Consider the following 26,629-nt stretch of genomic DNA (forward strand, 5'->3'; position numbering starts at 1 on the left):
GTCTGCAAATTAGTGTTTTGTGATTAAACTCATTTTTTAAAACCTCGACGGGAGAGTATATTCGTAAGATACTAATCCCTAAACAATGTTTACCTAATTTTTGTGATAATAATTTTGAAATGAAAAATATACATTTTGTTTTATTTTGAAAATATAGGAAAAGTCGATCGTGCGACATACTTTATACAATTTAGCTCTTTTAGGAGCAGTGAGAAAAAACATTACCTGAGTAGTTTATGAGCTACATCAAAGGCACACTGCCGCTACATAACACATACCGGAGTGTGCAGATAATAAGAAATATATTTTCATTCGTAAGTTCACAGTCAAACAAGGAAATGAATTTCAAAGCATCCACGAAAATCGGGTTAAAACTTCTACGGAAGCATTGAAAGAAAAAAAGTTAATCGAAGACATGACTCCACATGTCAACTCTCTGCACGAACTACTTGCAAAAGAATATAAGGTACAGTGATTAATTTAATTGCGTTTGATATTTTTAAAACTTTTTGAGGATTTAGAAATATAGATTGATGGTTTTATAAATCGCGATAATAACCAGATAATGAGAAAATATTTTCTTATTTGTGAACCAAACCTTTCGCAGTAAAATTATCAGCACAATTCTTGTCACCACATGAAAGTTATCGGCCTGAAACTGTTGCGAAAACAGCAACTCTGTGTTTAGTAAGGCATGACATTCTATCAATGAAATACTCCACACCAGCTGTTTAGATAATTAATTTAAATTTTAGATGCTGTTTGAAGAGGTCATGAAACATCAAATAAATGAGTGCGTTAAATTCTACAAGGAACAGATGGAAGGCGTAAGTACTGATTCAGTGGCGCGTAGTATTAAATTATAAACACGCAAAAATTTTTGCCTTAAATTAAATTTTAAAAAAACACAGAACAAAGAATTTTTCAAAACTTGTAATTTTATTGACACAAAGCTGCGAATGTTTTTAGTTGTACTTTCAGTGTGCTCGCTTGAATGGACACGATTTAAACAAAAATCATGACGAGAAAGTGGATGCTGCAAAAACCAAGTTGCTTGAGCAAAATCCAATTGAGAAGGATTCGGCGTACATCGGACGTTTGCAAGATGATATAGACGCAGTGTATGAGGTACCATTGTAAATATTGACTTTGTGTAATTACAGCAACAAACAGTAGTTTATAAAATCAATATTCTCAACATTCAAATAAACGACAAATAAACATTTTAGTACCTACAATCTAAACACAAGTTTGAAAAAATAGTAGCAAGTAAATGATTAAATTCATGTTTAAATGCGACTGAGACTTTTCAAAGAATACATGCCGCGCATAGTATTCCAAGAACTTTTCAATTAAAATATAACTCATGTTGGGTTTGTCCAGAGGAAAACACTATGGCAATTAAAATTAAGCAAAAAATATAAATTACATGAGTGTTATCGTGTATTCTAGACTCTGTTTGCTGAAGTCATGAAAATCCAAACCGATCAGTGCCTTCAATACTACAATGCACTTATACATGATGTAAGTACTGATGCAGTGTCGTGTACAGTTTTTTTGGAAATTTTATCACAACAAATCCAGGCATAAAAACTTTTTTAGTGTGCAAAGTTGAACGGACGCGATTTAAAGAAAAAACATGACAAAAAAAGCGATGAAGCAGTATCTAAATTGTTGGAGCAAAATCCAATTCAGAAAGATTCTGCGTTTATCAAACGTTTGCAAGACGATATACATGCGGTATATGAGGTACTTTAAAACACTGTTGGCTTGACCTAATAAAAAACTTGAAAATAGCAAAAAATTACTTTGCACATAATTCTTTAAGACTGAAATGCTTTCATGTAGAATATTTCGTGAGAAACTATTGTCAGCGTTGGTTTGTCTCGCATTGTGTTACCTTGATTGACATTTTTAATATAGCTTTGTGGCATACCTATCTCTTTTATTTACTCTACTTGCATAAAAAGTGATAAAGTAGGACTGAATTCGTTGTAACTAACCTGCTAACTCTCACAATTACTGTCCTCAGGCTTTGTTTGAGACTGCCGCACAAAATCAAGTAGATGAGTGTCTAAAACATCACCAGGAACTTATGAATGATGTAAGTATACAGTCACGATTTGGGATTGGCTTAATAAACCAAACTAATTTGTTTCTGGCAAATATCCAACCACAAGCTGCGAAGAACTAAACATGTTGGGATGATCTCTAATTTCAGTGTGCGCAATTGAACGGAAACCAATTAGAAGAAAGGTTTAACAAGACAAGCAATGAAACAACCTTAAAACTCATGAGGGAAAATCTAATTCCGATAAATTCGGTGCACGTCCAGCGTCTACAGGCAGAAGTAAATTCGAAGTATAAGGTATGCTTACAATGTCTTACGCTCTTTCGAAATGTAAGTCTACATTTCAAACAGTTTTTTTTTTAAATTAAACTCTTATTCTTTATGTCTTTATAGCAAACATAGGCAAACAGCGGCGCACGGGCCAAATCTGTTCGTTGGTTCTTTTAAGTTGGCTGGCCTGTGGTTAGTGCAAGAGTCACTTTAAGAACACTGTTCATACCGTGGTTAATGGTAATTTCACTCCACACACTTTATACTCGCATGCATTGACCACTGGCACGTCTTTAAAATTTGTAAATTTGCCCACAGCTTGTGGAAAAACCTGTTTTGTAGACTTTTATACTTTCTTTGAAATTTTATTCTTCCTGGCAGCAACAATCACAATATATTTATTTTCAAGGTCAATTTAAAAATCATGATGCAGCACTTTATATGACTTGGTGCAACTTTACACTGCAAAACCAGATAATAAAAAATTTTTTTTTGTTATTTGTGAAATAAACCTTTCGCAGTAAAATTATCAGCACAATTCCTATCACCACATGAAAGTTATCTGCATGAAACTGTTGCGAAAACAGCAACTCTGTGTTTAGTAAGGCATGATTTTCTATCAATAAAATACTCCACACCAGCTGTTTACATAACTAATTTAAATTTTAGATGCTGTTTAAAGAGGTCATGAAAAATCAAATAAATGAGTGTGTTAAATTCTACAAGGAACAGATGGAAGGCGTAAGTACTGATTCAGTGGCGCGTAGTATTAAATTATAAACACGTAACAATGAAGTACAAAATTTTACATCAAAGTAAAAATTAAAAAAACACAGAACAAAGAATTTTTTAAAACTTCCAAATGTAATTTTATTGACACAAAGCTGCGAATATTTTTAGTTGTACTTTCAATGTGCTCGCTTGAATGGACACGATTTAAAGAAGAATCATGACGAGTAAGTGGATGCTGCAAAAACCAAGTTGCTTGAACAAAATCCAATTGAGAAGGATTCGGCGTACATCGGACGTTTGCAAGATGATATAGACGCAGTGTATGAGGTACCATTGTAAATATTGACTTTGTGTACAGCAACAAACAGTAGTTTATAAAATCAATATTCTCAACATTCAAATAAACGACAAATAAACATTTTAGTACCTACAATCTAAACATAAGTTTGAAAAAATAGTAGCAAGCAAATGATTAAATTCATGTTTAAATGCGACAGAGTCTTTTCATAGAATACATGCCGCGCATAGTATTCCAAGAACTTTTCAATTAAAATATAACTCATGTTGGGTTTGTCCAGAGGAGAACACTATGGCAATTAAAATTAAGCAAAAAATATAAATTACAAGAGTGTTATCGTGTATTCTAGACTCTGTTTGCTGAAGTCATGAAAATCCAAACCAATGAGTGCCTTGAATACTACAAAGTACTTATGCATAATGTAAGTACTGATGCAGTGTCGTGTACAGTATTTTTGAAAATTTTATCACAACAAATCCAGACATAAAAAGTTTTTTAGTGTGCAAAGTTGAACGGACTCGATTTAAAGAAAAGACACGACAAAAAAAGCGATGAAGCAGTATCTAAATTGTTGGAGCAAAATCCAATTCAGAAAGATTCTACGTATATCAAACGTTTGCAAGACGATATACATGCGGTGTATGAGGTACCCTAAAACACTGTTGGCTTAACCTAATAAAAAACTTAAAAATAGCAAAAAATTACGTTGCACATAATTCTTTAATATTGAAATGCTTTCATGTAGAATATTTCGTGAGAAATTATTGTCAGCGTTGGTTTGTCTCGCATTGTGTTACCTTGATTGACATTTTTAACATAGCTCAGTGGCATACCTATCTCTTTTATTTACTCTACTAAAAAGTAAAAGTGATAAAGTAGAACTGAATTCGTTCTAACTAACCTGCTAACTCTCACAATTACTGTCCTCAGGCTTTGTTTGAGACTGCCACACAAAATCAAGTAGATGAGTGTGTAACATACGTCACAGAAAGCAGTGCTGGTATTGCGTAATGTTTTGCGTGTGTAACATACGTCACAGAAACCAGTGCTTGTATTGCGTAATGTTTTGCGCGCAGCTTTGCACATGTACTGCATAATCCCACAATGTGACCCAAATGATTGAGCCATCGAATATTCTCGAGTAAAGTGATTCATTCAACATCCTGTTTACCACATAAAATGTTCTCCTATGCTTATGTCACATCACACCTATGTTCTTGTATTATATTACTTCAAGCGCCTCATGATATCACGTGACATTATTGACCAATCAGCTCTCATAATGGAGAGCGTAAAAAAGCCCAGGTTAGACCGGTAAATTCATTCTAATTCTATTCTAATTCATTCTATTTGATTCTATTTTGCTGGCATCCTAATAACGTTGTATTGAAAGTTGTAATGTACCGTCGTAATGAAGAAGATATCAGAAATGAATACAATTATTCGGGAAGAGACCTTGGTTCTGGGTGCTTTATAGAACGGGGCAGAAGCAGGTTTAACCATCAAAGAGACTTAATAACCGCTCAGGCCATCGAGACCCTGTTAAATATCTCTGAGACCCTTAGAGTTATTTACAAGTGTCTAAAACATCACGAGGAACTTATGAATGATGGAAGTATACAGACACGATTTGGGATTGGCTTAATAAACCAAACTAATTTGTTTCTGGCAAATATCCAACCACAAGCTGCGAAGAACTAAACATGTTGGGATGATCTCTAATTTCAGTGTGCGCAATTGAACGGAAACCAATTAGAAGAAAGGTTTAACAAGACAAGCAATGAAACAACCTTAAAACTCATGAGGGAAAATCTAATTCCAATAGATTCGGTGCACGTCCAGCGTCTACATGCTGAAGTAAATTCGAAGTATAAGGTATGCTTACAATGTCTTACGGTCTTTCGAAATGTAAGTCTACATTTAAAACAGTTTTTTTTTTAAATTAAACTCTTATTCTTTATGTCTTTATAGCAAACATAGGCAAACAGCGGCGCACGGGCCAAATCTGTTCGTTGGTTCTTTTAGGTTGGCTGACCTGTGGTTAGTGCAAGAGTCACTTTAAGAACACTGTTCATACCGTGGTTCATGGTAATTTCACTCCACACACTTTATACACGCATGCATTGACCACTGGCACGTCTTTAAAATTTGTAAATTTGCCCACAGCTTGTGGAAAAACCTGTTTTGTAGACTTTTATACTTTCTTTGAAATTTTATTCTTCCTGGCAGCAACAATCACAATATATTTATTTTCAAGGTCAATTTAAAAATCATGATGCAGCACTTTATATGACTTGGTGCAACTTTACACTGCACAAACAAAATACCGTATTAATAAGTTGATATATATCTTATGTTGGGTATACCTGAGGATATCACTACAGCAATTAATACTGGGCAATAATTTACATGGGTGTTATCGTGCATTCTAGATTTTGTTTGCCGAGGTCATGAAAATCCAAACCAATCAGTGCCTTGAATACTACACGGAATTTATGTATGGTGTAAGTACTGGCGCAGTGATGTGCATAGTTTTGGTATACATTTTATCACGATAAAACCACGTATGAAAAGACTTTAACGTATCTGTTTTTAGTGTACCTACTTAACTGGACACGAATTTAAAAAAAATCATGACAAAAAAAGTGGTGAAGCAGTATCTAAATTGTTGGAGGAAAATCCAATTCGGGAAGATTCTTCTTATATCAAACGTTTGCAAGACGATATACATGCGTTGTATGAGGTACTTCAAAACACTATTGGCTTGACCTAAATATAAAAATCAAAATCACAAAAAATTTAATTGCAAGTCATTCTTTGAGTCTGAAACGCTTTTTAATGTTGAATATAGTAGAAAATTTCGGGAGAAACTATTATTAGCGTTTATGCCCATATCTCGCGTTGAATTGACTTGTTTAACATGTTTCTTGCAGTTTTGTTTCATTCACTGTTCTATAGCATATATATTAAAGCGATAAGGTAGAACCGAATTGGTTGAAACCACCCTGCTAACTCTTCGAACCAATGTGCTCAGGATTTGTTTGAGACTGTCATGCAAAATCAAATAAACGAGCACCTGAAACACAACGAGGAACATATGACTGGTGTAAGTATACAGATACTACTCGGGATAGGCAAAATAAACATTTTTGACAAATGCCCAAACATAAGTTACGAAGAAAATAAACGGAACGATCTCTAATTTCAGTGTTGGCACTTGAACGGAGACCAACTAAAAGAAAGGTTTGACAAGATAAGCAGTGAAACAACCGTAAAACTGCTGTGGGAAAATCCAATTTCAGTGCATTCCGTGTACGTCGAACGTCTACAGGCTGAAGTGAATTCAAAATATGAGGTACATTTACAATATCCAAAGTTTTTATTTGTGTTTGTTATACCTTGACTGTTATTCTTGATACCTTTGAAGACTAATATACTCCCAAAGGAATTGTAATCTGTCTGGCTGTAAATAACTCTAAAAAGTGTCTAAGAGATATTTAAAAGTGCCTCGATAACGTGATCGCGAGATGAGCTTCTTGGGTTGTAAAACCTGCTTCTACCTCGTTCTGTAAAGCAACCAGATGGATAATTTCCCGAGTAATTACTGCGTTGAAAACTGTTACCAGCTTCATTACGACTCTGCAATGGGAAAGTTGATTCTACCTGGTTGAAAGAGACTTGCAGTTAATATCAGATAAGCAGTATAACTGTAATACGATAGAATTACGATAGAATAGAATAGAATAGAAGCGAATAGAATGAATTTACAGGTACATACTGGGCTTTACAAAGCTCTTCATACTGAGCGCTAATTGGTCAATAATGTCACGTGATATCACGAGTCGCTTGAAGTAATATAATACAAGAACATAAATAAGGATATTGTTAGCCAGGAGACATCGAGGTTATATGTAAGCCGGATATAGGTGATTCACGTGTGCTGGAGAGTCATTGGTGAAAACGTTCTGATGCAACACTTACGGAAGGTGATTCTTCGCGTGTTATCTGGGACGCATTCAAGTGATTAGTTTAATACAAGGATAAATATGTATCCTGTAAGAATATTTTATGTGGTAACCAGTATATTAAATGAATCACCTATACTCGAGAACACTCAATGGGTTAATCATTTAGGTCGGAACTTGCGAAATATTCAATACATCTGGTAACGGACTTGCAAATGCTTGTACAATGCTGCCAACGAAATGAATCACTGGTTTCTGTGACATGTTACAACACCTACATGTATTACTTGACAAACCTCTCTTGTTATAGACGACTTGTTTTGAGTTTACTGCAACGCTTAATGGGATAGTGAAAGATAAATTGATATTTAAACATAATACCTTGCATGTTTTTTCTCGCTGTCCTGGCGACCTAGCGTATATTATAACCAATAAAAAATTGCTACTAGTTAAGAAAGTGAATTTATGCGCATTCGAATGATCTATTTTGCTACAGATTCAACACGGAATACGTCTGATCGTGAAATTTGCAAACAAGTGGGCAGACGATGTCAAAAAGGTTCCACAACTCTTTGCAATACTAAATGCTAGCTTATAAAGTTCAAAAGTGTTTGGCTTGTTCAAAAACGTGTAACAATATTATCTTCGGTGCGAAATATCTGGAGTTGACGAGTCTAAAAAAGAAAGCCAGAGCTAAAATGCTGTTTATCATAAGTGGACGTTTCGAACTCTTACTTATATGATAAACAGCATTTTAGCTCTAGCTTTCCTTTTTAGAATATTATCTTCTATCACAAGGTTTACAGGCATTGCAGCATTGCTGGATCAGCCACTTTTTCCCCCCAGGTCGGAGCATAATCTGAAAAATCAACCTTTTCGGGCAACCTTCACATATACGTGTTAATTTATTTTTATTTTCCATTTTAAACAAAATGTTTTAACTTCCAACCGAACATATTCGCAGTATGTAAACAGAATATTGTATATTTTGTGTTAATATTGCATGGTGAGAATATACTACACTTCAAAAATGCATTGTTCTTTCTCTTCTTTAAGTTAATGCACTACTTTTGGTACTCTTGTCCCTCTTTACACTAAAGGAAGTGTAGTTTACTCTCACCATGCAATATTGCACTTTATTCTAAAAGAATGTAAAGAAATCTGCACTTTATTGTGTATTTTTCTCCTATTTTGTACATTTTATTTTGCGGAAACATTTTTCACAATGTTTAGTTTTTGAAATAAGGTTTAATTGAAAATGCAATACGACAAAACAAGTTTTAATTCAAAAAGTAATAAAACGTAACGTGTTTTGATGTTAATAAATATTCCTAAACGTTTGGCAGAAAAAGTTCGATGAAGATGAGATATCCAAGTTTTTCTCACAAGAAGGAAAAAAATATAATCGTTTGATTTCTGAAGAGCTGAAAAGCGAAGTCTCTCGGAAAGTCGTCTTGGAAGAATTTAACACGATGATGAAGAGGAAGTTCGACACGGAGCTTGTTCGTCGCAGAAGAAATCAAAGAGGTGCCAAAATGACCGTGGCAGTCGCTGGCGGTTTGGCTGCAGGGGCTCTGACGATTCTGATTCCTCCAATTGGAGCTGCAGTAGCGGCTTCTGCATATGCTGTTGGTGGCCTTAGTGCTGCAGGTGGTGTCTTACTAGGAATGCCCGCCTGGTTTCTTACTAGGTTTGCAGGTCCCCCTAAGAAAGCTCCAGATTTGACACAGAGGCCTCAAAACCAATACTAGACAACAAACGCATCAACATAGATTACAAACTGGACATGGTAACGTTGTTGCAAATGAATTAATTACGAACTTTTTAATTAAATTGCTGAAAAAAATGCAAATTCGAAGTCGTCCTATATAACATGATTTGTAATAGTTGCCTGGAGTGTGTGAGAAAGTTAAAGTAAAATTCCAATTTTCCGAAGTATCCACATGAGTTTACTTTGAGTTTGCCATAATCTGAAAATTGTAGATTTCCAGTCCGTGCTAAACAGTGTTTGATTGACTGCAAAATGGGCAATGCATTGATTGCATTATTACGGCAAATAGCGTTTTGCTTAATTGAACTTTGGTTGCTTTCGCTTATCAGGATACGATTGTGCAGCAGTCCAGCTGCAATAGCGCCAAAATCTCGTGATTTTCCCCTAACATTTTCGTTGTCAATACTGCAATACTGTATCGTCTGTAATGATTGCAATTTGTTGATATATCTTTAATTTAATCTAATTTACATTCAGTGATCCTTGCACTTTTTCAGCCATAGACAAATGAGTGAACGAATGAAAACTTATAATTTAATAATAATGTGACCATTGTACGAAACATAAGTCCTGGTGGTCGTACCATAAGCACGAGAAAACGAGAGACATTTCAGGAAAAAAATTATTCCGCAAAATAGTTCTGTGTAGCTTGCTACTACTGCTTTTACTTTATTAACAAACGTTTGTTAAATAGTGCATGTACTTACAACATTTATCGTAAAAGGGCGAGCTTAACTCAGACAAGTGTTTTTTTTTGCAATTCGAGATAGGGTTTGAAAGAGTTCGTTCCTGTTTGTTTACTCGCAGGAAAATTGTGAAGTCAGCGGAAAAAGCGAGTTAGGATTACGTCCCGTTTGCAAAACCAATGTAATCGGTTTAACTAGCGCTTATGTCTGAAACCAGCCGATTCAACACTTGATAATCCTTAAGATAATCTTAACGGGAGGTCCGAATTTACTTATAAGGCTGTGTCCGAAACGGTTCAATGTTTAGACTTGCGCGAAACGTATTGTACAACTTATTTTGAATCGGATACATTGATATTACGACAAACTGCAATCAGAAATCAGGTCAGGTACCAAATTAAACAGAAACTTCGGGTTGTCGGGTGGCAGAATGAAACTGATTATTTTACTATGGGCTGGCCTGATGGGCACGTAAAAACGATTTTCGCTGGTGCAGTCATGTATAGTCAGTCCGTTTAGGTACCATAATGGGCAGTATCTTTCTGAGACAGACAAATGCTTTGTGGATTTCAAAGCAATCATCATGATTTCCTCTTTGGCTAATAAAGATTTGTGCTAATAAAGTAAAAAGTGATAGCAAAAAGTTGTATAGCAAGCTACAAGCGGAGAAAATAACTGAAAAATGGGCAACAAAAAAGAGACGGATAACACCGTGGAAAAGGCATTGGAAGAGGCTGGCGACTGTGGACTTTACCACATATGGTTGATGATATTGGTCGTTGTACCCTACATCATGGTGGGAGCAAATGTGGTCGCGTCTGTTTTTGAAGACATGATACCGTCATACCGTTGTGACGTAAACTACACCGATTGGTTGAATCAGGTAGGGCTTCATCGGCCAACAAGGCTTACTTTTTACTTTTTGTTTTAAATAAGAACTGAGACACAAACGATGGTAGAGACATTCAGTTCCAGCTATATATATAGTATTTAATTTTTTTTTGCAGACGTGCAATATTTCAATTGACGAGATCACGAAAACCATTCAACAACTAAAAAACAACAAAAATCCGGAATGTTTCAGGTGACTATCTCCAGTTTTGATATGTCAAACGAAAGAAAGTCAAAACCTAAATAGCTGCAATTACACAACTGTATAGTTTTGTGTATAGATGCATTATTGGTATCACCGTTCCTTTAAAAAATATTTACATGCAATCAGTTTGTGGCTCGGAAATATACATAGGAACTTTTGTGAACTGCGGCCTGAAGTCTTAAAACCAAACATAATGGCGTAATCAAGTTATTCCTCAGGGAAAATCAAATTTAAACCACACTGTTATTTGTCCTAAATTATAACTCACCATTATTGCATTTGGTTCTGCATTTTCGGTATTTATATTGGAGGTTAAACGGTTCCTACATATATTTGTGCATTGAACAGTTAATCTTTTCAAACAAACATGATATACTATTCCCTCATGGTAGATACAACTTTGCGAACGTCTCCATGGTCGACTGCCACCAGTGGCAAAGTCAATTGAACAAAAACAACAGCCGCATATTCTTGACTGAATCAGACTTTGAAACCTGCGACCGCTGGACTTACGACCGGTCGGATATGCGCGAAACCACGGTAACGGAGTTTTCATTGGTCTGCGGAAGCACGTGGGCTGGATATATTTCCCAATCATCGTTTATGTTCGGCGTGCTGATGGGAAGTATTGCAATGGGATGGATTGCAGAGAGGTTGGCAACTTTTGTAACGTTATTAGCAAACCAGATGTAGACACAAGGAACGATTAACTGCAAACGTTTGTAAACTGCAAGCATTTACGTTGAAGCCTTATGTGCAGAATAAGCATGATTTTGGATTTGACTTTGATTTGTAAACCACGCGTATTTTCTAATTTACCGCTTCTTTATATTCAAGTATCTTCCTAAAAGTGAGCGTGTGGGTCTGTGATTCCCAAAACTTCCCCACGAAAACTTTGTTTGTTGCAGTGATTGGACATTTAATGGCGAAGCGTGCTTTTAAAAGCATTTTTGCACATTTCCACAATTGGACCTCATATTTGTATTGCGATATCCAGGGCACCCATGCATCACAAAACATGAAATAAGCTACTATAAGCTACTAAAAAAATTTAAGCACTGTTGCGATCGCCACGCGTACATTGACCCAATATGCAACCATTGTTTCAGATGGGGACGACGACGTACTTTCCTCTTGTTTGGAATCGGTTCCTTTGCCTTTGGAGTTGCGACGGCATTCGTTCGAACTTACGTCGAATATCTTGTGCTGAGATGCTTTTTCGGATTTTTTTTGTACAACATCTTTCCCATCTTGTTCATACTTGGTGGGTGATAATGACTTGATATTTGTTTTCGGCACGTGGTTGGTAGTCGTCCAATCAGAAAACGCATTACCCGTACTAATCCCCTTGCGTTGTTAATATAAGCCCTATTAAAGCAGAAATTATTCTTTTCCTGTACGACGCTTTTCCCGTCTTGTCCAAACAATGTGAGAATAATTTTTTTAGTTTCTAAATTTTATTCACATGGGTAGTTGTTCGTCCAACGAAAAACGCAATGTTGAGGCAAAAAATTATTCTATTAAAATTGTGCGGCGTACCTGGATGTAAGACCGTTTCATCTTGGGAGCTGATTATCACAATACTAACAAATAACATTATATGCCACTTGCTTTATTACAACAAACATAGCTTGACGAAAATGTTGCAAAAATTGTATCGAACAAAAATTACATTTAAATAAATTGGTCAAAGGCCTGCTGCTATTTTTTAATTACCTTTAACTACAGTAGCTTTTGTAGTAGCTACATTTTTACAGTTTTAAGAGTATTTTTTTTCTCGCAAATGTTTTAACTTTAAAACTTACAGTATCGGAACTCATCGTAGCACGTCGCCGGGCAGTCCTCGCACAATACGCCCAGTTTTTATTTGCTGTTGGTTACATGGTGCTCACTGCCATGGCGTACATCACCCAACACTGGAGGTCGCTACAACTGTGTCTGTCCATTCCGTGTGGATTGTCGCTTATTCTGTGGTGGTGAGTGATTTTAAACATTGTTGGTATCCACCGTAAACAGAAGACAGGTTTATTGAAGTTGTAGCTTCATTTATTGACTAGCAAAAATGTTTATGCAATGACATGATTAGCACGATCCACCCTGCACAGGTCGTTGATCCGGGTGGGCTACAATGCCTAGGCTGCGAAGCCTGCAAACCTAATGATCGCGTTACGTTAGCTGTAATCGCCACGGACCTGCTCAGTGGGGCGAACCTGCCATACATCCCACTTCATGAAACATTACTGCGTTGTCTGACTATGGTGCGGTTGAGATCCCCTATGTGAAGGTTGACTGATAAATTGAGCGCTTGCGCGCCTCCTCGGCCACACCCTATGAATTAACTTTTTGGTAGATCTGCAAGAAGGTTAATAAGACATTGAATTTCTTGCTAGGTTTCTTCCGGAGTCGCCAAGATGGCTGATTGCCAACAGAAAACGAGGAAAGGCTTTGAAAGTGATGACGAAGATACAACGAGTCAATGCAACTTCACTGTGCTGTTATTCCGGCAGCAGCAATAATGCTGCACAAAACGATAGACAGGGTAAGATGAACCGGTCTAACGTCCTGACATGAAACTACTGCCTTGTTTAAAAATAACTTTACCAAAATTACGGCTGCATTACTATGCCTATGAAAAGATGCATTCATTCGAATTGGCAAACATTCTTTGAGTTTGCTATTCGGCAAAGCTGATGTTAAACGGCATGTTTAAAAATTTTGTCGAGACGCTGGTCGACAAAATGTATTTTCAACAAGACCTTAAACGCACGTAACTTTGCCGTTTCCCAATGAGTTTCGTATACTATTTCGTCCTCGTATTCGTCGAATATTCGACCATTCGACCTGTGTCTCTCCGGTTCTTTTAAAATCAAAAGTAGTAAGTAAATGTAGTGAAAACTTGCGCAACAATTACATTTCCATTCAGCTGCGGCACAAGAGGTTCCGATGACCGAGCAAGATGAGGAGGAGGAAGGTGGATGTCCTTCAACGGATGTCGACCCAGCGTCAAATGACGACAACACCCATAGTGTCGGGTTTATGGAAATATACAGACGCAAAAAACTGCGGTCTATGTCAATGATTATTTCCTTCCAGTGGTAAGCTGAAAGAAAGTTTGAGATGTTTGACCGTCAACCCCCATTTTCTGGTGGGGCCACCTGTGACCCATTCAGCTCTGGAGGATACACAATGAAAAAAATAAACTTTCTAATTTTGTTGAAACTAGGGAAGCTATGTATTTATTTAGTAGTATAAGTAACAACCTGAATGTAACCGAGGTAATATTTTACTATGTTTGGTCAAACAACTAATTTTTAGACCCGCACTACGTGTGATTTTCGTGTTTCCCAGGTTCATATGCGCAGAAAACTTTATGTTTCAATATTTAAAACTAAATAACGCCTTATTTAGGTCCGCGTTGATGCTGCCTAAGTTTTAAGAGCAATATTTGACCACTTTTATTGGTCAATGATTATTTATACCAATAAAATTTGAAATAAACTACGCAAATAGCTATATTATCGTGCATAATATATAAACCTGACCCGAAATTGAGACAATAGATGATGCACGTATTATTTCTAGTATCATGTGGTGCTGTTATGTAATGATATTCATTGAAAAGCTTAAAAACATGATTCTTAAAAATTCATCGTACTTGTCACCAATGTCCTATGTCCCATACACGACACCATAAAATTATTAGGTTTGTCGTTTCTTAAAAATACGTGCTACGGATACCTATCTTTTTCATAGATACCATACAAGGCCTTAGCTCAAGGATTACCAACTTTATTTGCAAATTGTACACCAATTGAATCGTTTTTGTACATATTTAGATATAGCTTACAAAACACTTTTATGTTAGGGTCACTGATGAACCCAGGGGCTCTAAAGGGTTAAATTTGTAAAAATAGTTTTTTTTGCATGTTACGAAGTTCGTTGGAGAAATCACACTCACTAAAACTATTCTCAGGTTTTCCGTTTCATGCGTTTACTACAGTTTGACTTTGAACGCGGCCCAATTGGGCGGAAATCCATTTGTCAATTTATTTTTCAACGCTTTGGCGGAGTCGATAGCGGTACTCCTGGTAATTCAAATTTTGAACCGCATCGGTAGAAGGACACTTTCGGGAGCGAGTCAGATCGCCGCTGGAATCTTCTGCATCATTTTGTTTGTTATTCCAAAAGGTTACAGATCGAATTAAAAAGAACTGTACTATACTGAAGAACAAACCTGTATATGTACTATGGAAATAGCTTATTACAGTGTTTCGTACATAATTGTTTCTTTAACTATGTTGAATATGCGCCAATGAAACACCGATATATAGCCTAATATAATAAAGAAACTCTTCTAAACGTCCTAAACTCACTTGCCGGCGTAATCACAGATATCGGTTTTAAATTAATCTGTTTACAGACACGGGATGGCTTCTAATCGTTTGTTCCATAATCGGGAAATTCGCAATTGCGTCATCGTTCAGTGTAATGTATCTGCATACGGGAGAACTTTACCCAACGACCATTAGGTAATACAGCATCAGGACATTAAGATTTTAACCTTCTGATTTGAGAACATTGGCAAACATTGGAATTTTGTTATTATTAAACTTTTTTTTAAAGTACCTGATGGCTGTGCTATATTCTCGCCTCAGATTCGATAAAAGCAATTCTAAATCTTGCATATTTGGGTATATGTGTGGGAAATACCTTCTCTATGATACAAAATTAATTTAGAAAATAGCAAAACTTTAAGCCAGCGTTTTGAACTTTTCTGGCTACACTATCTGTAACAATGACTTGCTGAAGATAAATCACATTTTTGAGTATTTTCAGGATAAACTTAAAAGGTAAATACTTTTTTTCAGAAGTGTGGCTGTCGGTGTGTGCAGCGCTTGGGCTCGTGTTGGTGGAATTGCGTCACCCTTGATAGCAATGATTGGTCTCTTTGCCCCCAGTCTACCATACGCCATATTTGCCACCGTGTCTATTGTATCCGGTATGTTCACAGTTTTCCATTTTTTTATTTTAGAATTTTTTTTGAGCTTTTATGCAAGTGCAGTTAAACAGAAACTGTGTCACGTGGCTCTAAATTATACATCCAGAGCCATACGAACAAACGTAACCATGGAAATAAACATCTCTTCTTGACCCTTTAATAGAAAACTTAACTCTATTTTAATAGAAATCATATAAATAAGTTTCAATCGATATGAATCAGGGGTGCTAATGTTTACTCTCCCCGAAACCACGAACCATCCGTTGTTGGAAACGATAGAAGAAGGAGAGGAATTTGTCGCCAAACACACCAGACCACTAGGGACCCTGATCGGCCGACTATGTGAGACCAAATCCTCGACGGCCACAGAAGTGCAGACAAACCAACCAATTTCGGTCGGCGAGACGTTGTAAAATTGCATGAGGACTTAAAACTGTAACATTTATTGACATTGTTATCGTAGCTTTTGTCATCCTTGCTACAATTTATGTGCAATTTTTGGGGGTCCATTGTATTATCCACATTTGCAGGTTTTTCAATGGGATTGCACGTACTTTTATCATTACCCATCATAATTCGCAACATAATAAACCACTGTTACACAGTTTAGTTCATGCACTTGTCACTGATTTATCATGTTCAGGCCTACTAAGTACTACTATGCAACATCATTGTAAATATTTTGACACAGCATATTGGGTCATTCTCACAGTTTGTGTTTTGTTCTTGAGGCAGTGAAGCAATCACTAAGTTTTTTATCTCAATGCATTGGTCATTGGCCCGAAATCCTGCAACACCACCCATATGCAAGGGCGTCAAATTCTCAGATCTAGAGAAGAAGTTTACTTTGAAGATGACTGGCAGGTATTTAAAATAATATTACGGTAAATATCAAACACTGAACTTTCCTCACAAGCAGAATTTTTTCAAACTTGTAGGTAGTTTTACACTTTATTTAGGGCACTTTCGAAAAAGTGTGACGCGTGTGGTTACCAATCAGTTAAATAATGTCTATAACACGTTGTAATGTTTCCGTGTACAAACAACATCCACGATTTATATTGAAGGTTCGATTGGTAAGTAAACATATCATCACTTTGGCAATATAGTTACTGGGTTTGAAATATTTATGAAGAAACAGGATTCCTTTTTCTAAACGAAACTTGGTTTCTTTATTAAAGTGTTACTTGCAAATTATTCAAATCCTTACGGTTTACTCGCGGTACCAAAATGAATGAAATTCCATTGGTCGGTCGGCAATGTGTAAATTTAGTCGGGAAAACGATGGCGCAGAAACCTTTCAAAAGATTTTGAAGCAATTAAAGCTTTTACTTCTTCAAACGCATCATCGTGGGAGACAACGTTGTCAGATTTAAATCACACAATGTCCAAAGTAATTGTATGTTGTGTTCTATAGACTGGGAGGTGTTGTAGGCTCGTTCGTTGAATGGAACAATCGTTTTGCGCCAGATGATTTCGCCAAACAGTTTGGTGAATGTGCTATTATTGTTCAGCTTAATGGTGGTGGTGCGTACAATGTGTTTTTGGTTTAGTAAGAAACCTCTCCAATTCCGGTGTCTTGCTGTCGCGTTCCGCTAATCTGTTCTGTATTGAATGCAATTGAAAGGCTAAGGTATAAGTGGAATTTCGGAGTGCGTTTGCAAGACATTTACTTTTTGTCGCAGCACCAAAATGAATGCAATTCATTGATAGGGAAAAAATGATTTAAATTTAGACGAATAAACGATGGAAGAGAACATTGTCGAAAGAGTTCAAAGCTCCAATTACTTTGCTTGCGTTCGCGTGTATTCTTTTAATTTTAAAAGTAATTGTCAAGTCACTGACAACGCTTCATTCTGATTCCTTGGTCTGTATGAGAATGGGTGAGGTAACAATGGCTGAATGATGAATTGTGAGACATTAAACCTATTCAATATATGCTTGTGTTTGATAATCTTCATCCATTTGAAATATACGTCACGAAAACCAAACTAAATGCTAATGGTTATGCACACAGCGACTGTGCCGACTGGGTGGTGGTCATTAATAATTTCATTTAGAGTTAATTAAACCAAAAGTCATTATGCGTTCTGAAAATGGTTTCGTCGTTTCGTCATCTTCATAAACAATTGCAATTAACGGTTAAAGCTTTTTGAAACAAATGAACAGATATCAGCAGGTTGTGGTTTTGCCAGTAGATACGAAGCTTTAAATTTAGTGTACAAAACTTTTTATAAACAGAGGAATATTTTTGAGAAAAAAATACATCGCAAACCCATTTTCCTGGATAAATACGAGATAAAACGATTAATATTGCGATTGCTTGCTTGATGAATGTAAAATATTTGCAGAGAGCTTTTCCCTTATTTAAGCGCAACTTTAACTTACTTTATATCTTTAAGTTTCTTAGCGTATGTTCTGTCATTTTACGTAGCAATCACAGTGTGTTATGTTCTGTGTGCTGTGTGAACTTCGGAGCGCGTTTGCAAGACATTTAGTTTTTGTCGCAGCACCAAAATGAATGCAATTCGTCGATGAGCAAGAAATGGTTTAAATTTAGACGATTAGACGATGGAAAAGAGCAATGTCAAAAGATTTCAAAACTCTACAACTTTACTTGCGTTCGCGTGAATTCCCTTCATTTTGAAAGTAATTGCCAAGTTACTGACAACGCTTCAGTCTGATTACCGTTATATGTGTTAGATATTAGAATGGGTGAGGTAGCGCAAGACTGAATGATGAATTGTGGGACATTAAACCTATTCAATATATGTTTATGTTTGGCAACCTTCATCCATTTGAAATATGCGTTCAAATGTACGTCACGAAAACCAAAGTAATTGTATGAACTAATGATTATGCACACAGCGCCTGTCCCCAAATGGGTGGTGATCATTAACTATTTCAGTTGAAGTTAATTAAATCAAAAATCATTATGCCTTTTGAAAATGGTTTCGTCGTGACGTCATCTTCATAAACAATTGTAAGCAATAGTTAAAGTTTATTGAAACATATGAACAGATATCAGTATGTTGAGGTTTTGCCAGTAGATACGAAACTTTGAACTTAGTGTACAGAACTTTTTATAAACAGTGGAATGTTTTTGAGAGAAAAAAACGAACCCATTTTCGGAAATATATGCGAGATAAAACCATTAATATTGCGATTTTTAATTTGCTTTACACCTTTAAATTTCTTGTTTACTTGCAGCGTATGTTCTATCATTTTATGTAGCAATGTTGTTAAAGTATTATTTGCAAGCTTTCCTGCTTTGTTATCTGAAATGCAAGAATCAATGCAATTCGTTGACAGGTAAGCTGTGATTCAAATTTGCTCACAAAATTATTCTGTCCTGCTTATAAGTCTAATAAATATTTCGTTACCACAGCAACGTGTGACACAAAGTTATCAGATTTAAATTACTCAATTTCAAAAGTAATCTGCCCACCCAACTGCTGGAGACAATATTCGGATTTGTGTGGAAGTGATGATTACGCAAAAGGTCCCCTTTGTCTGGCTGCAATGCATGCAGGACTGATGGATAGTAAGTTAAATTGACAGTACCCTGGCATGTGTAACCGATTTTCTTTCATTTGAACTCAAACCAAATATTTTTATAAAGATGATGGAGGCTACTTTGAAGTATACAAAAGTAACAAACTACCAGAATATAAAGGATTGGACAGGAACGGAGTGAGAAGCAAATCTTGTTCGTTTGCAAGATGGTCGTACACATTTGAAAGTAAGCTATGCTCCGGGTAGCGTTTCGGTTAGAATAAATAATTACTATTTATGTAAATATAGTGAAATGCAGCACGACAGGGAACAGTGAGTTTTCTGTAACTGATGTACTTTGTCCACCTGGTTGTTCGTCCAACTACGTCTGTGGAACAAATTCGTACAACAAGAATTCCTCGGTTTGTGCTTCTGCCATTCACGCTGGTAATTTGTCGCGTAAGTTGGTGTAGTTAACACTTTGTGGTTTGCTTGAATCAAACATGAATATTTTCAGGAAGTGGAGGATACGTGACGTTTTATTCAAGAAACGGAAGACGCTCATTTATTGGTTCGACCAAGGGTGGTGTAACCAGCAAATCGTGTGGTTCATCAAGTCAATACTTTTCGTTTACTCGTAAGTTAACAAAAAACCTTCTAACATATAAACAGGGATTTAAAGTGAAAAGAAGTAATAAATGAAATAACCCTTGTTTTCTAATCAATATTTTAGGTGAAGATTGTTTGAGAACTTGTTCTAAGAACGGTAAATGTTTGTCTGGAGTTAACGACCAACATTGTTCATGCAAGCCTGGGTTGATCGGGCCAGACTGTGAAATGGGTAAGAAATTGCCCTGAAAGCTGGAATATTTGGTGCCATCGCAAAAGGCAGGAAAATTAAAGACAAATCCTGCATAAAGTAAACGTTGCAACTCACATAGATTCTGGCGCCTATATATTCCTAGCTGACGTCAACCTACAGGGAGAAAATGTTAATCATTTCATGTTTTTCATGTTTAAAAGCAGCAGAATATTTGATAGTTTTGAATTTCCGGCTTTACGATGTTAAAGGTGCTGTTTCGTAATGAAGTTCATGCCCCGAAATGTTACTGAGCATGTGACAGTTCACTGAAATTGATTGTAATTATCTTATTTCAGACATAAACGAATGCGAGAATGTAATGCACAACTGTCATCAACATGCAACTTGCATCAACACCGTCGGCAGTTTTCAATGTTCTTGCGAAGCAAACTACACCGGAGATGGCATTGATTGTTGTAAGTTTGACGTCGTTTTTTCAATATTCAAATATTGGGATTCCAACCTCCGGGTCGCGAACTGGTTTGAGTCCGTGATGCATTTGTAACCGGTCAGTAGAAAAGGGAAAATGATAGCCTTTCTCAAGGATGCCACATTCTGTATGACGATCAGCTAAACGAAATAGCCTTGGGTGCTAACTGTGGTTATAATCGAATTACAGACTAAATAAACTACTTTTTACGCAACCTATTACCCTATAGTGTGCTATAGGGCCGTGAAGTCAACTCTTCCTATGGAGTAAGAATGCAAATTCACATCATAAAACTTGATTCCTTTTTAGATCCAGATTTCTGTGCACAAAATCCTGGTATTTGCCAGAACAAAGGAACTTGCGTGGATACAAAAACCTCCTACAATTGTTCATGTGCCCACGGGTACAGTGGATCACATTGCGAAAAAGGTAAGATTTTGTATTTTTGTGTTTGGTTTCTCTTTGGTTGAAAGGAATTCAATTTATTAACAATGTTTATGCAAAAGACTTGAAAATGCCAGGTAAATTCTGCTTAAAAATAATACGCTACAACTCACATTGATTCTGGCGCCAATCTTTTCTTAGCTGACGTCAAGTAACACGAAGAAAATGTTAATTATTTCATGTTGTATTATTTTTCACATTTAAACAGCAGAATAATTGATAGTTCACAACTTTCAGGCTTACGAACTTTCACTTATAGCCGTGTTGAAGGTGATTTTCTTTAATGAAGTTCATGCCTCACGTTTTTTTCGGAGCTAAATGCCACTCAGTATGTGACAGTCCACTGAAATTGATCGTAATTATCATATTCAGATATAAACGAATGCGCGAATGTAATGCACAACTGTCATCAACATGCAACTTGCATCAACACCGTCGGCAGTTTTCAATGTTCTTGCAACGCAAACTACACCGGAGATGGCATTGATTGTTGTAAGTTTGACGTCGTTTTTACAATATTCAAATACAGGGATTCCAACCTCCGGGCCGCGAACCGGTTGAGTCCGTGATGCATTTCTAACCGGACAGTAGAAAAGAGCAAAATAATGGCATTTTTTAAGGATGCCACATTCTGTATGACGTTCAGCTAAACGAAATAGCCTAGGGTGCTTAACTGTGGTTATAATCGAATTACAGACTAAATAAACTACTTTTTACGCAACCTATTACCCTATAGTGTGCTGTAGGGCCGTGAAGTCAACTCTTCCCTGGGAGTAAGAATGCAAATTCACATCATGAAACTTGATTCCTTTTTAGATCCAGATTTCTGTGCACAAAATCCTGGTATTTGCCAGAACAAAGGAACTTGCATGGATACAAAAACCTCCTACAATTGTTCATGTTCCCACGGGTACAGTGGATCACATTGCAAAAAAGGTAAGATTTTGTAGTTTTGTGTTTGGTTCTTTTTGGATGAAAGGAATTTAATTTATTAACAATGTTTATGCAAAAGACTTGAAAATGCCAGGTAAAATCTGCCTAAAAATAATACGCTACAACTCACATTGATTCTGGCGCCAATCTTTTCTTAGCTGACGTCAAGTAACACGAAGAAAATGTTAATTATTTCATGTTGTATTGTTTTTCACATTTAAACAGCAGAATAATTGATAGTTCACAACTTTCAGCCTTACGAACTTTCACTTATAGCCGTGTTGAAGGTGATTTTCTTTAATGAAGTTCATGCCTCAGGTTTTCTTCGGAGCTAAATGCCACTCAGTATGTGACAGTCCACTGAAATTGATCGTAATTATCATATTCAGATATAAACGAATGCGCGAATGTAATGCACAACTGTCATCAACATGCAACTTGCATCAACACCGTCGGCAGTTTTCAATGTTCTTGCAACGCAAACTACACCGGAGATGGCATTGATTGTTGTAAGTTTGACGTCGTTTTTACAATATTCAAATACAGGGATTCCAACCTCCGGGCCGCGAACCGGTTGAGTTCGTGATGCATTTCTAACCGGACAGTAGAAAAGAGCAAAATAATGGCATTTTTTAAGGATGCCACATTCTGTATGACGTTCAGCTAAACGAAATAGCCTAGGGTGCTTAACTGTGGTTATAATCGAATTACAGACTAAATAAACTACTTTTTACGCAACCTATTACCCTATAGTGTGCTGTAGGGCCGTGAAGTCAACTCTTATCTGGGAGTAAGAATGCAAATTCAGATCATGAAACTTGATTCCTTTTTAGATCCAGATTTCTGTGCACAAAATCCTGGTATTTGCCAGAACAAAGGAACTTGCATGGACACAAAAACCTCCTACAATTGTTCATGTGCCCACGGGTACAGTGGATCACATTGCGAAAAAGGTAAGATTTTGTTGTTTTGTGTTTGGTTCTTTTTGGATGAAAGGAATGCAATTTATTAACAATGTTCATGGTGTTCGAAACATAGGCTCGTTTCCAACCTGCAAGGACGCGTTACAAAACGGCCTTAACGTAAGCGGAGTCTACAACTTAACTTCTCCTCTGACTTTCCAGGGATATTGCGACATGGATGGTAGAGCTTGGCTGGTGAGTTTGACTCTTGAGGCTAGAACTGTATCCTAAGTTTAATGGTTGGGAAGCGTTCGGTGGTCGTTTACATGACAAGTTATTGTCTGAACATCTTACCTTGGTTATAATAAATACCAGGTGTTCCAGCGCCGTTATGATGGATCTGTGAGTTTCGATAGAGATTGGGTGGATTACAAGAACGGGTTTGGGAATCTATCAACAGAATTTTGGATGGGTTCGTATTGCAATAAAGCAATCCTTAACTAAACGCCTTACAAATTTAATTAAAAACTATGTACAACTGCTGTTAAATTTTGAATAATAGTTGGTTTTAAATTTAATGCATCTGCTGAACATGTACTGAGTGTTATAACTTGTGCCCACCCAGTTAAATATACAGGCCTACCAAGCTAAACGTTTCAAGCAAGCTTCGTAACAATCCTAGAATCAATGTAACATTATCAGTTAATACAATTTAAATTCCAGTGTTTTCAGCAATATTATTACAACCAACAAATTTTATCAGGTTTAGAGAAACTGCATCAAATCACCAGTGCGTCCACTAGATGTCGCCTTCGTGTTGACCTTCAAGATTTTTCCGGAGATCAAGGATTTGCCGAGTATAGGTAAGAATATGACAATTTGACGTTTTCAATTGAATGCCATTGTTTCAATGATAATTTACCCGATGCTGCCATGTCGTCATAACTAACAAAATCTTAAAAGACATTAGGGAATACCCCCCTTATTACGTCAGATTCCCAAAATTCGGGATTTAGGTTTGAAACAACACAGAATATTCTTGCTGTGTTTTAATGCATTTACTCGGTTCGGAATAATTATGAAAACAAAAAGTTTAGATACCGCACACACATAGGGATGGTAATCAACTCGTAACGACCCCACATCACCGTTCTTCAGGTTTGCTCGATCGCTTGGTCGCGGATTGCCGGGACCGAGCTCAGTGGGGCTCAGATTGGGTCGAACGCCACCTTTTTGCGTTTAGAGAAAGTGGCTGCAGAAAATTTTCTTTCCCTTGATTCCAAATCTTCTGAAGCGTAGGTATCTGGAAGACAGTTCAAGTAAAATTAATCAAGGCCAAACCGTTTGACAAGTGATGGCAGCAATCTAGTGAATATTAGTGCTGTGTACCGCATCGATATATGGGATAAAAAGATTATTATATTCTCAATCTACCACCCATGCATAATCCAGTGTTTGAAATTTCGATTTTCTGTCCAACATGCTCGGCTCCCAATGTTTTGAATGAGGCAACAAAAATCCCGTAATCGCGACGTGTAAGACGCTGGCGCAACTTGATTGTCAGTGTATAAGTTGTATAGTGTAAACTCTCTGTGTTCTCTTTGCCCACCCCTGGGTTAGCTGCTGGTCGTTGCGTGGTTGATTGGATATTGTTGGGCTTCTATGCAAGTAAATGCGTGCATTGGCTTGCAGAGTTAATTCCTTAGGCTAGTGGTTCTTATCCGGAAATTTTAGGGTTTTAGGTGGATAATTAGTCGGCACCGAAATACACAAAAGTAGTCGGAAAAGAAATATAATGATCTGTATTCACTGTGTGTTGTACACTTATTGGCACTTGGTAATGCCATGCGGGAGAAAAGGTTAAAAAAGTATAACAGATATAGCAAAAATGCAATAATTAAATTCTTAGTTAAAAAATGTAAATACCAGTGGGATACAAGGATTCCGCTTACACTGAATGTGGGAAATGACAGAAAAAAGGTTAAGAACCACTGCCTTAGGCGATAGTAGCAGTGTTGCAGGAAAGTCTGTTGCCCAGATGAGTTTATGTGGTCGTTGTTGCCCAACTCCTTGTGGTAAAATCTTGAGTGCCAAGTACTGACCTTTGCCAAAACGTTGCATCTTGACTGGAAAGTTAGATTTATCCGCTTTGTTCTTCAGCTACAATAAAGCCTCTTTGTAATCGACTTAAATGGACGTTTAACCTATAACACGTCCCCTGCCAGTGACGTAGGATCAGAAACATTAAGAAATTCTGTTACAAACAACATAGTTAAATGCGTGTTACAGAATAGTCTCTGCAAAAACTCATCCAACTTTTGCTTCTCTTGTAAGATATTTCAAATACATCTTGCAATGTCAGCATTGTATGTTTGATTGACATCCTATTTGAATGGAACAGGTTTCAAAAACTTCTTTTGCTTAAAAACTGACCTCAAGTCGTTTGTGAACTTAAAGTTAAAAAATATCTGGGATTTTTTCTCAAAACTTCTAATCCCACTCTGTGTTTATTGCTTAGTAGACAAATAAATAGCCAACATAACACAACACAATGTATGACACATGTCGTTTATTACGTCATTAAGTAGTTAATGTTTAACAATCATTTCCTTGAGCAACAAACTCTCATGTGAGCCGATTGATTTTAAACAACAAATTATCCGTTGTTATTTAAATTATTTTGCATTAAATTAAACATTATGACATTGTTGTTTTCAGTACTTTCAGCATTGGCGATGAAGGAAGTTCTTACACAATTACTATATCCGGATATTCGGGGAATGCAGGAGATTCCATGACCACGGTGCCGCACACCATTAACGGGATGAGATTTTCAACTCGCAACAGAGACAATGATAAGTGAGTAATAATGATACAACGTGTCTGATTATATTTCTGTTTCACTAACAAAGTAAATCGAATTGTTTTTAAAAAGATAAAATGCATTTAGTTGATTTTCGTTGACAATGTTAACCGCCTACCCTAAATCAACAATTGTAAAAATCAATTGCTCTGAAACAGGGGGTTGTGTTAAAGTTTTAGTTAAACGCAAGTTTTAACTGAGTTTAAATAATTTGTAACACAGAGTTGTTGACAACCGACTTAATTATAATTGCAGGAGGTCAGAAGAGAATTGTGCTGTGACTAATGGTGGAGCTTGGTGGCATCGTGATTGTGGATATGCCCGCCTTAATGGTCCGTGGTCGAGAAATTCTACTAGTATCAACACTATGACTTGGTGGAAATGGAAATCCAGTTATGGAAAAATTATGAGCTCTAAGATGAAAGTGAAATGCGAATAAATGTTAGGGAGGTTAATAGTGACGAAAATAACATTGTGTCGTTTGTTACCATGGCAAAGTTGTGTTGATTTACAATTATTGACAGACATTGTAAATACTTTCACCTGTTTTGAAAAAGGCTTTGAATCGTAAATAACAGGAAAACAATTATACCAAACCGAATTTATTCTACAAATCCTTTAATAGCAGAAACTACACATGTTTGTTATTATTATGGTATTGTTGCATTTTGTGCATTTCGGATACCACTTCTTCCATAGAATTATGTCAAAGTGTCAATTAGATATATTGACAACATATTCCGTTTTATCATTCCTTGTATATCGTGTCGTTGTTGTAATCGCATGCAACCGTTTGTATGATTTATGTTGAT

The 26,629-nt window shown here is 36.6% G+C and overlaps 2 protein-coding genes across 2 annotated transcripts; both read left to right on the top strand.

Moving 5' to 3' along the window:
* The first annotated feature begins 10,475 nt into the window (after nucleotides 1-10,475).
* On the top strand, nucleotides 10,476-16,301 carry LOC145906330 (organic cation transporter protein-like). Its single transcript, XM_082993749.1, has 11 exons — nucleotides 10,476-10,676; nucleotides 10,801-10,877; nucleotides 11,282-11,542; nucleotides 11,999-12,153; nucleotides 12,697-12,865; nucleotides 13,280-13,428; nucleotides 13,813-13,984; nucleotides 14,863-15,077; nucleotides 15,310-15,418; nucleotides 15,758-15,888; nucleotides 16,111-16,301. Exons 1-11 carry the CDS (start codon nucleotides 10,476-10,478, stop codon nucleotides 16,299-16,301), a joined length of 1,830 nt encoding a protein of 609 aa, XP_082849875.1.
* A 350-nt stretch (nucleotides 16,302-16,651) lies between these two features.
* Nucleotides 16,652-26,301, top strand: LOC145906331 (uncharacterized). The gene is made up of 18 exons (XM_082993750.1): nucleotides 16,652-16,752; nucleotides 17,306-17,415; nucleotides 19,099-19,200; nucleotides 19,277-19,432; nucleotides 19,511-19,630; nucleotides 19,693-19,842; nucleotides 19,901-20,020; nucleotides 20,117-20,224; nucleotides 20,542-20,661; nucleotides 20,985-21,104; nucleotides 21,492-21,611; nucleotides 21,936-22,055; nucleotides 22,442-22,561; nucleotides 22,886-23,005; nucleotides 23,091-23,209; nucleotides 23,678-23,817; nucleotides 25,673-25,813; nucleotides 26,073-26,301. The coding sequence occupies exons 1-18, from the start codon at nucleotides 16,652-16,654 to the stop codon at nucleotides 26,254-26,256; spliced, it is 2,271 nt and encodes a 756-aa protein (XP_082849876.1). The 3' UTR covers nucleotides 26,257-26,301.
* The last annotated feature ends 328 nt before the right edge of the window (nucleotides 26,302-26,629 follow it).

This window comes from Ascidia mentula, chromosome 6, assembly GCF_947561715.1.
Source record: "Ascidia mentula chromosome 6, kaAscMent1.1, whole genome shotgun sequence".
Taxonomy (NCBI): Eukaryota; Metazoa; Chordata; class Ascidiacea; order Phlebobranchia; family Ascidiidae; genus Ascidia; species Ascidia mentula.

Coding starts and splice junctions, on each gene's coding strand:
- LOC145906330 (XM_082993749.1), top strand. CDS start 10,476: ATGGGCAACAAAAAAGAGACGGATAACACCGTGGAAAAGGCATTGGAA. Junction 11,543..11,998: donor ATGGGATGGATTGCAGAGAG/GTTGGCAACTTT, acceptor CCATTGTTTCAG/ATGGGGACGACGACGTACTT. Junction 15,078..15,309: donor TTTGTTTGTTATTCCAAAAG/GTTACAGATCGA, acceptor ATCTGTTTACAG/ACACGGGATGGCTTCTAATC.
- LOC145906331 (XM_082993750.1), top strand. CDS start 16,652: ATGCATTGGTCATTGGCCCGAAATCCTGCAACACCACCCATATGCAAG. Junction 16,753..17,305: donor ACTTTGAAGATGACTGGCAG/GTATTTAAAATA, acceptor TGTGTTCTATAG/ACTGGGAGGTGTTGTAGGCT. Junction 19,433..19,510: donor GCATGCAGGACTGATGGATA/GTAAGTTAAATT, acceptor ATTTTTATAAAG/ATGATGGAGGCTACTTTGAA.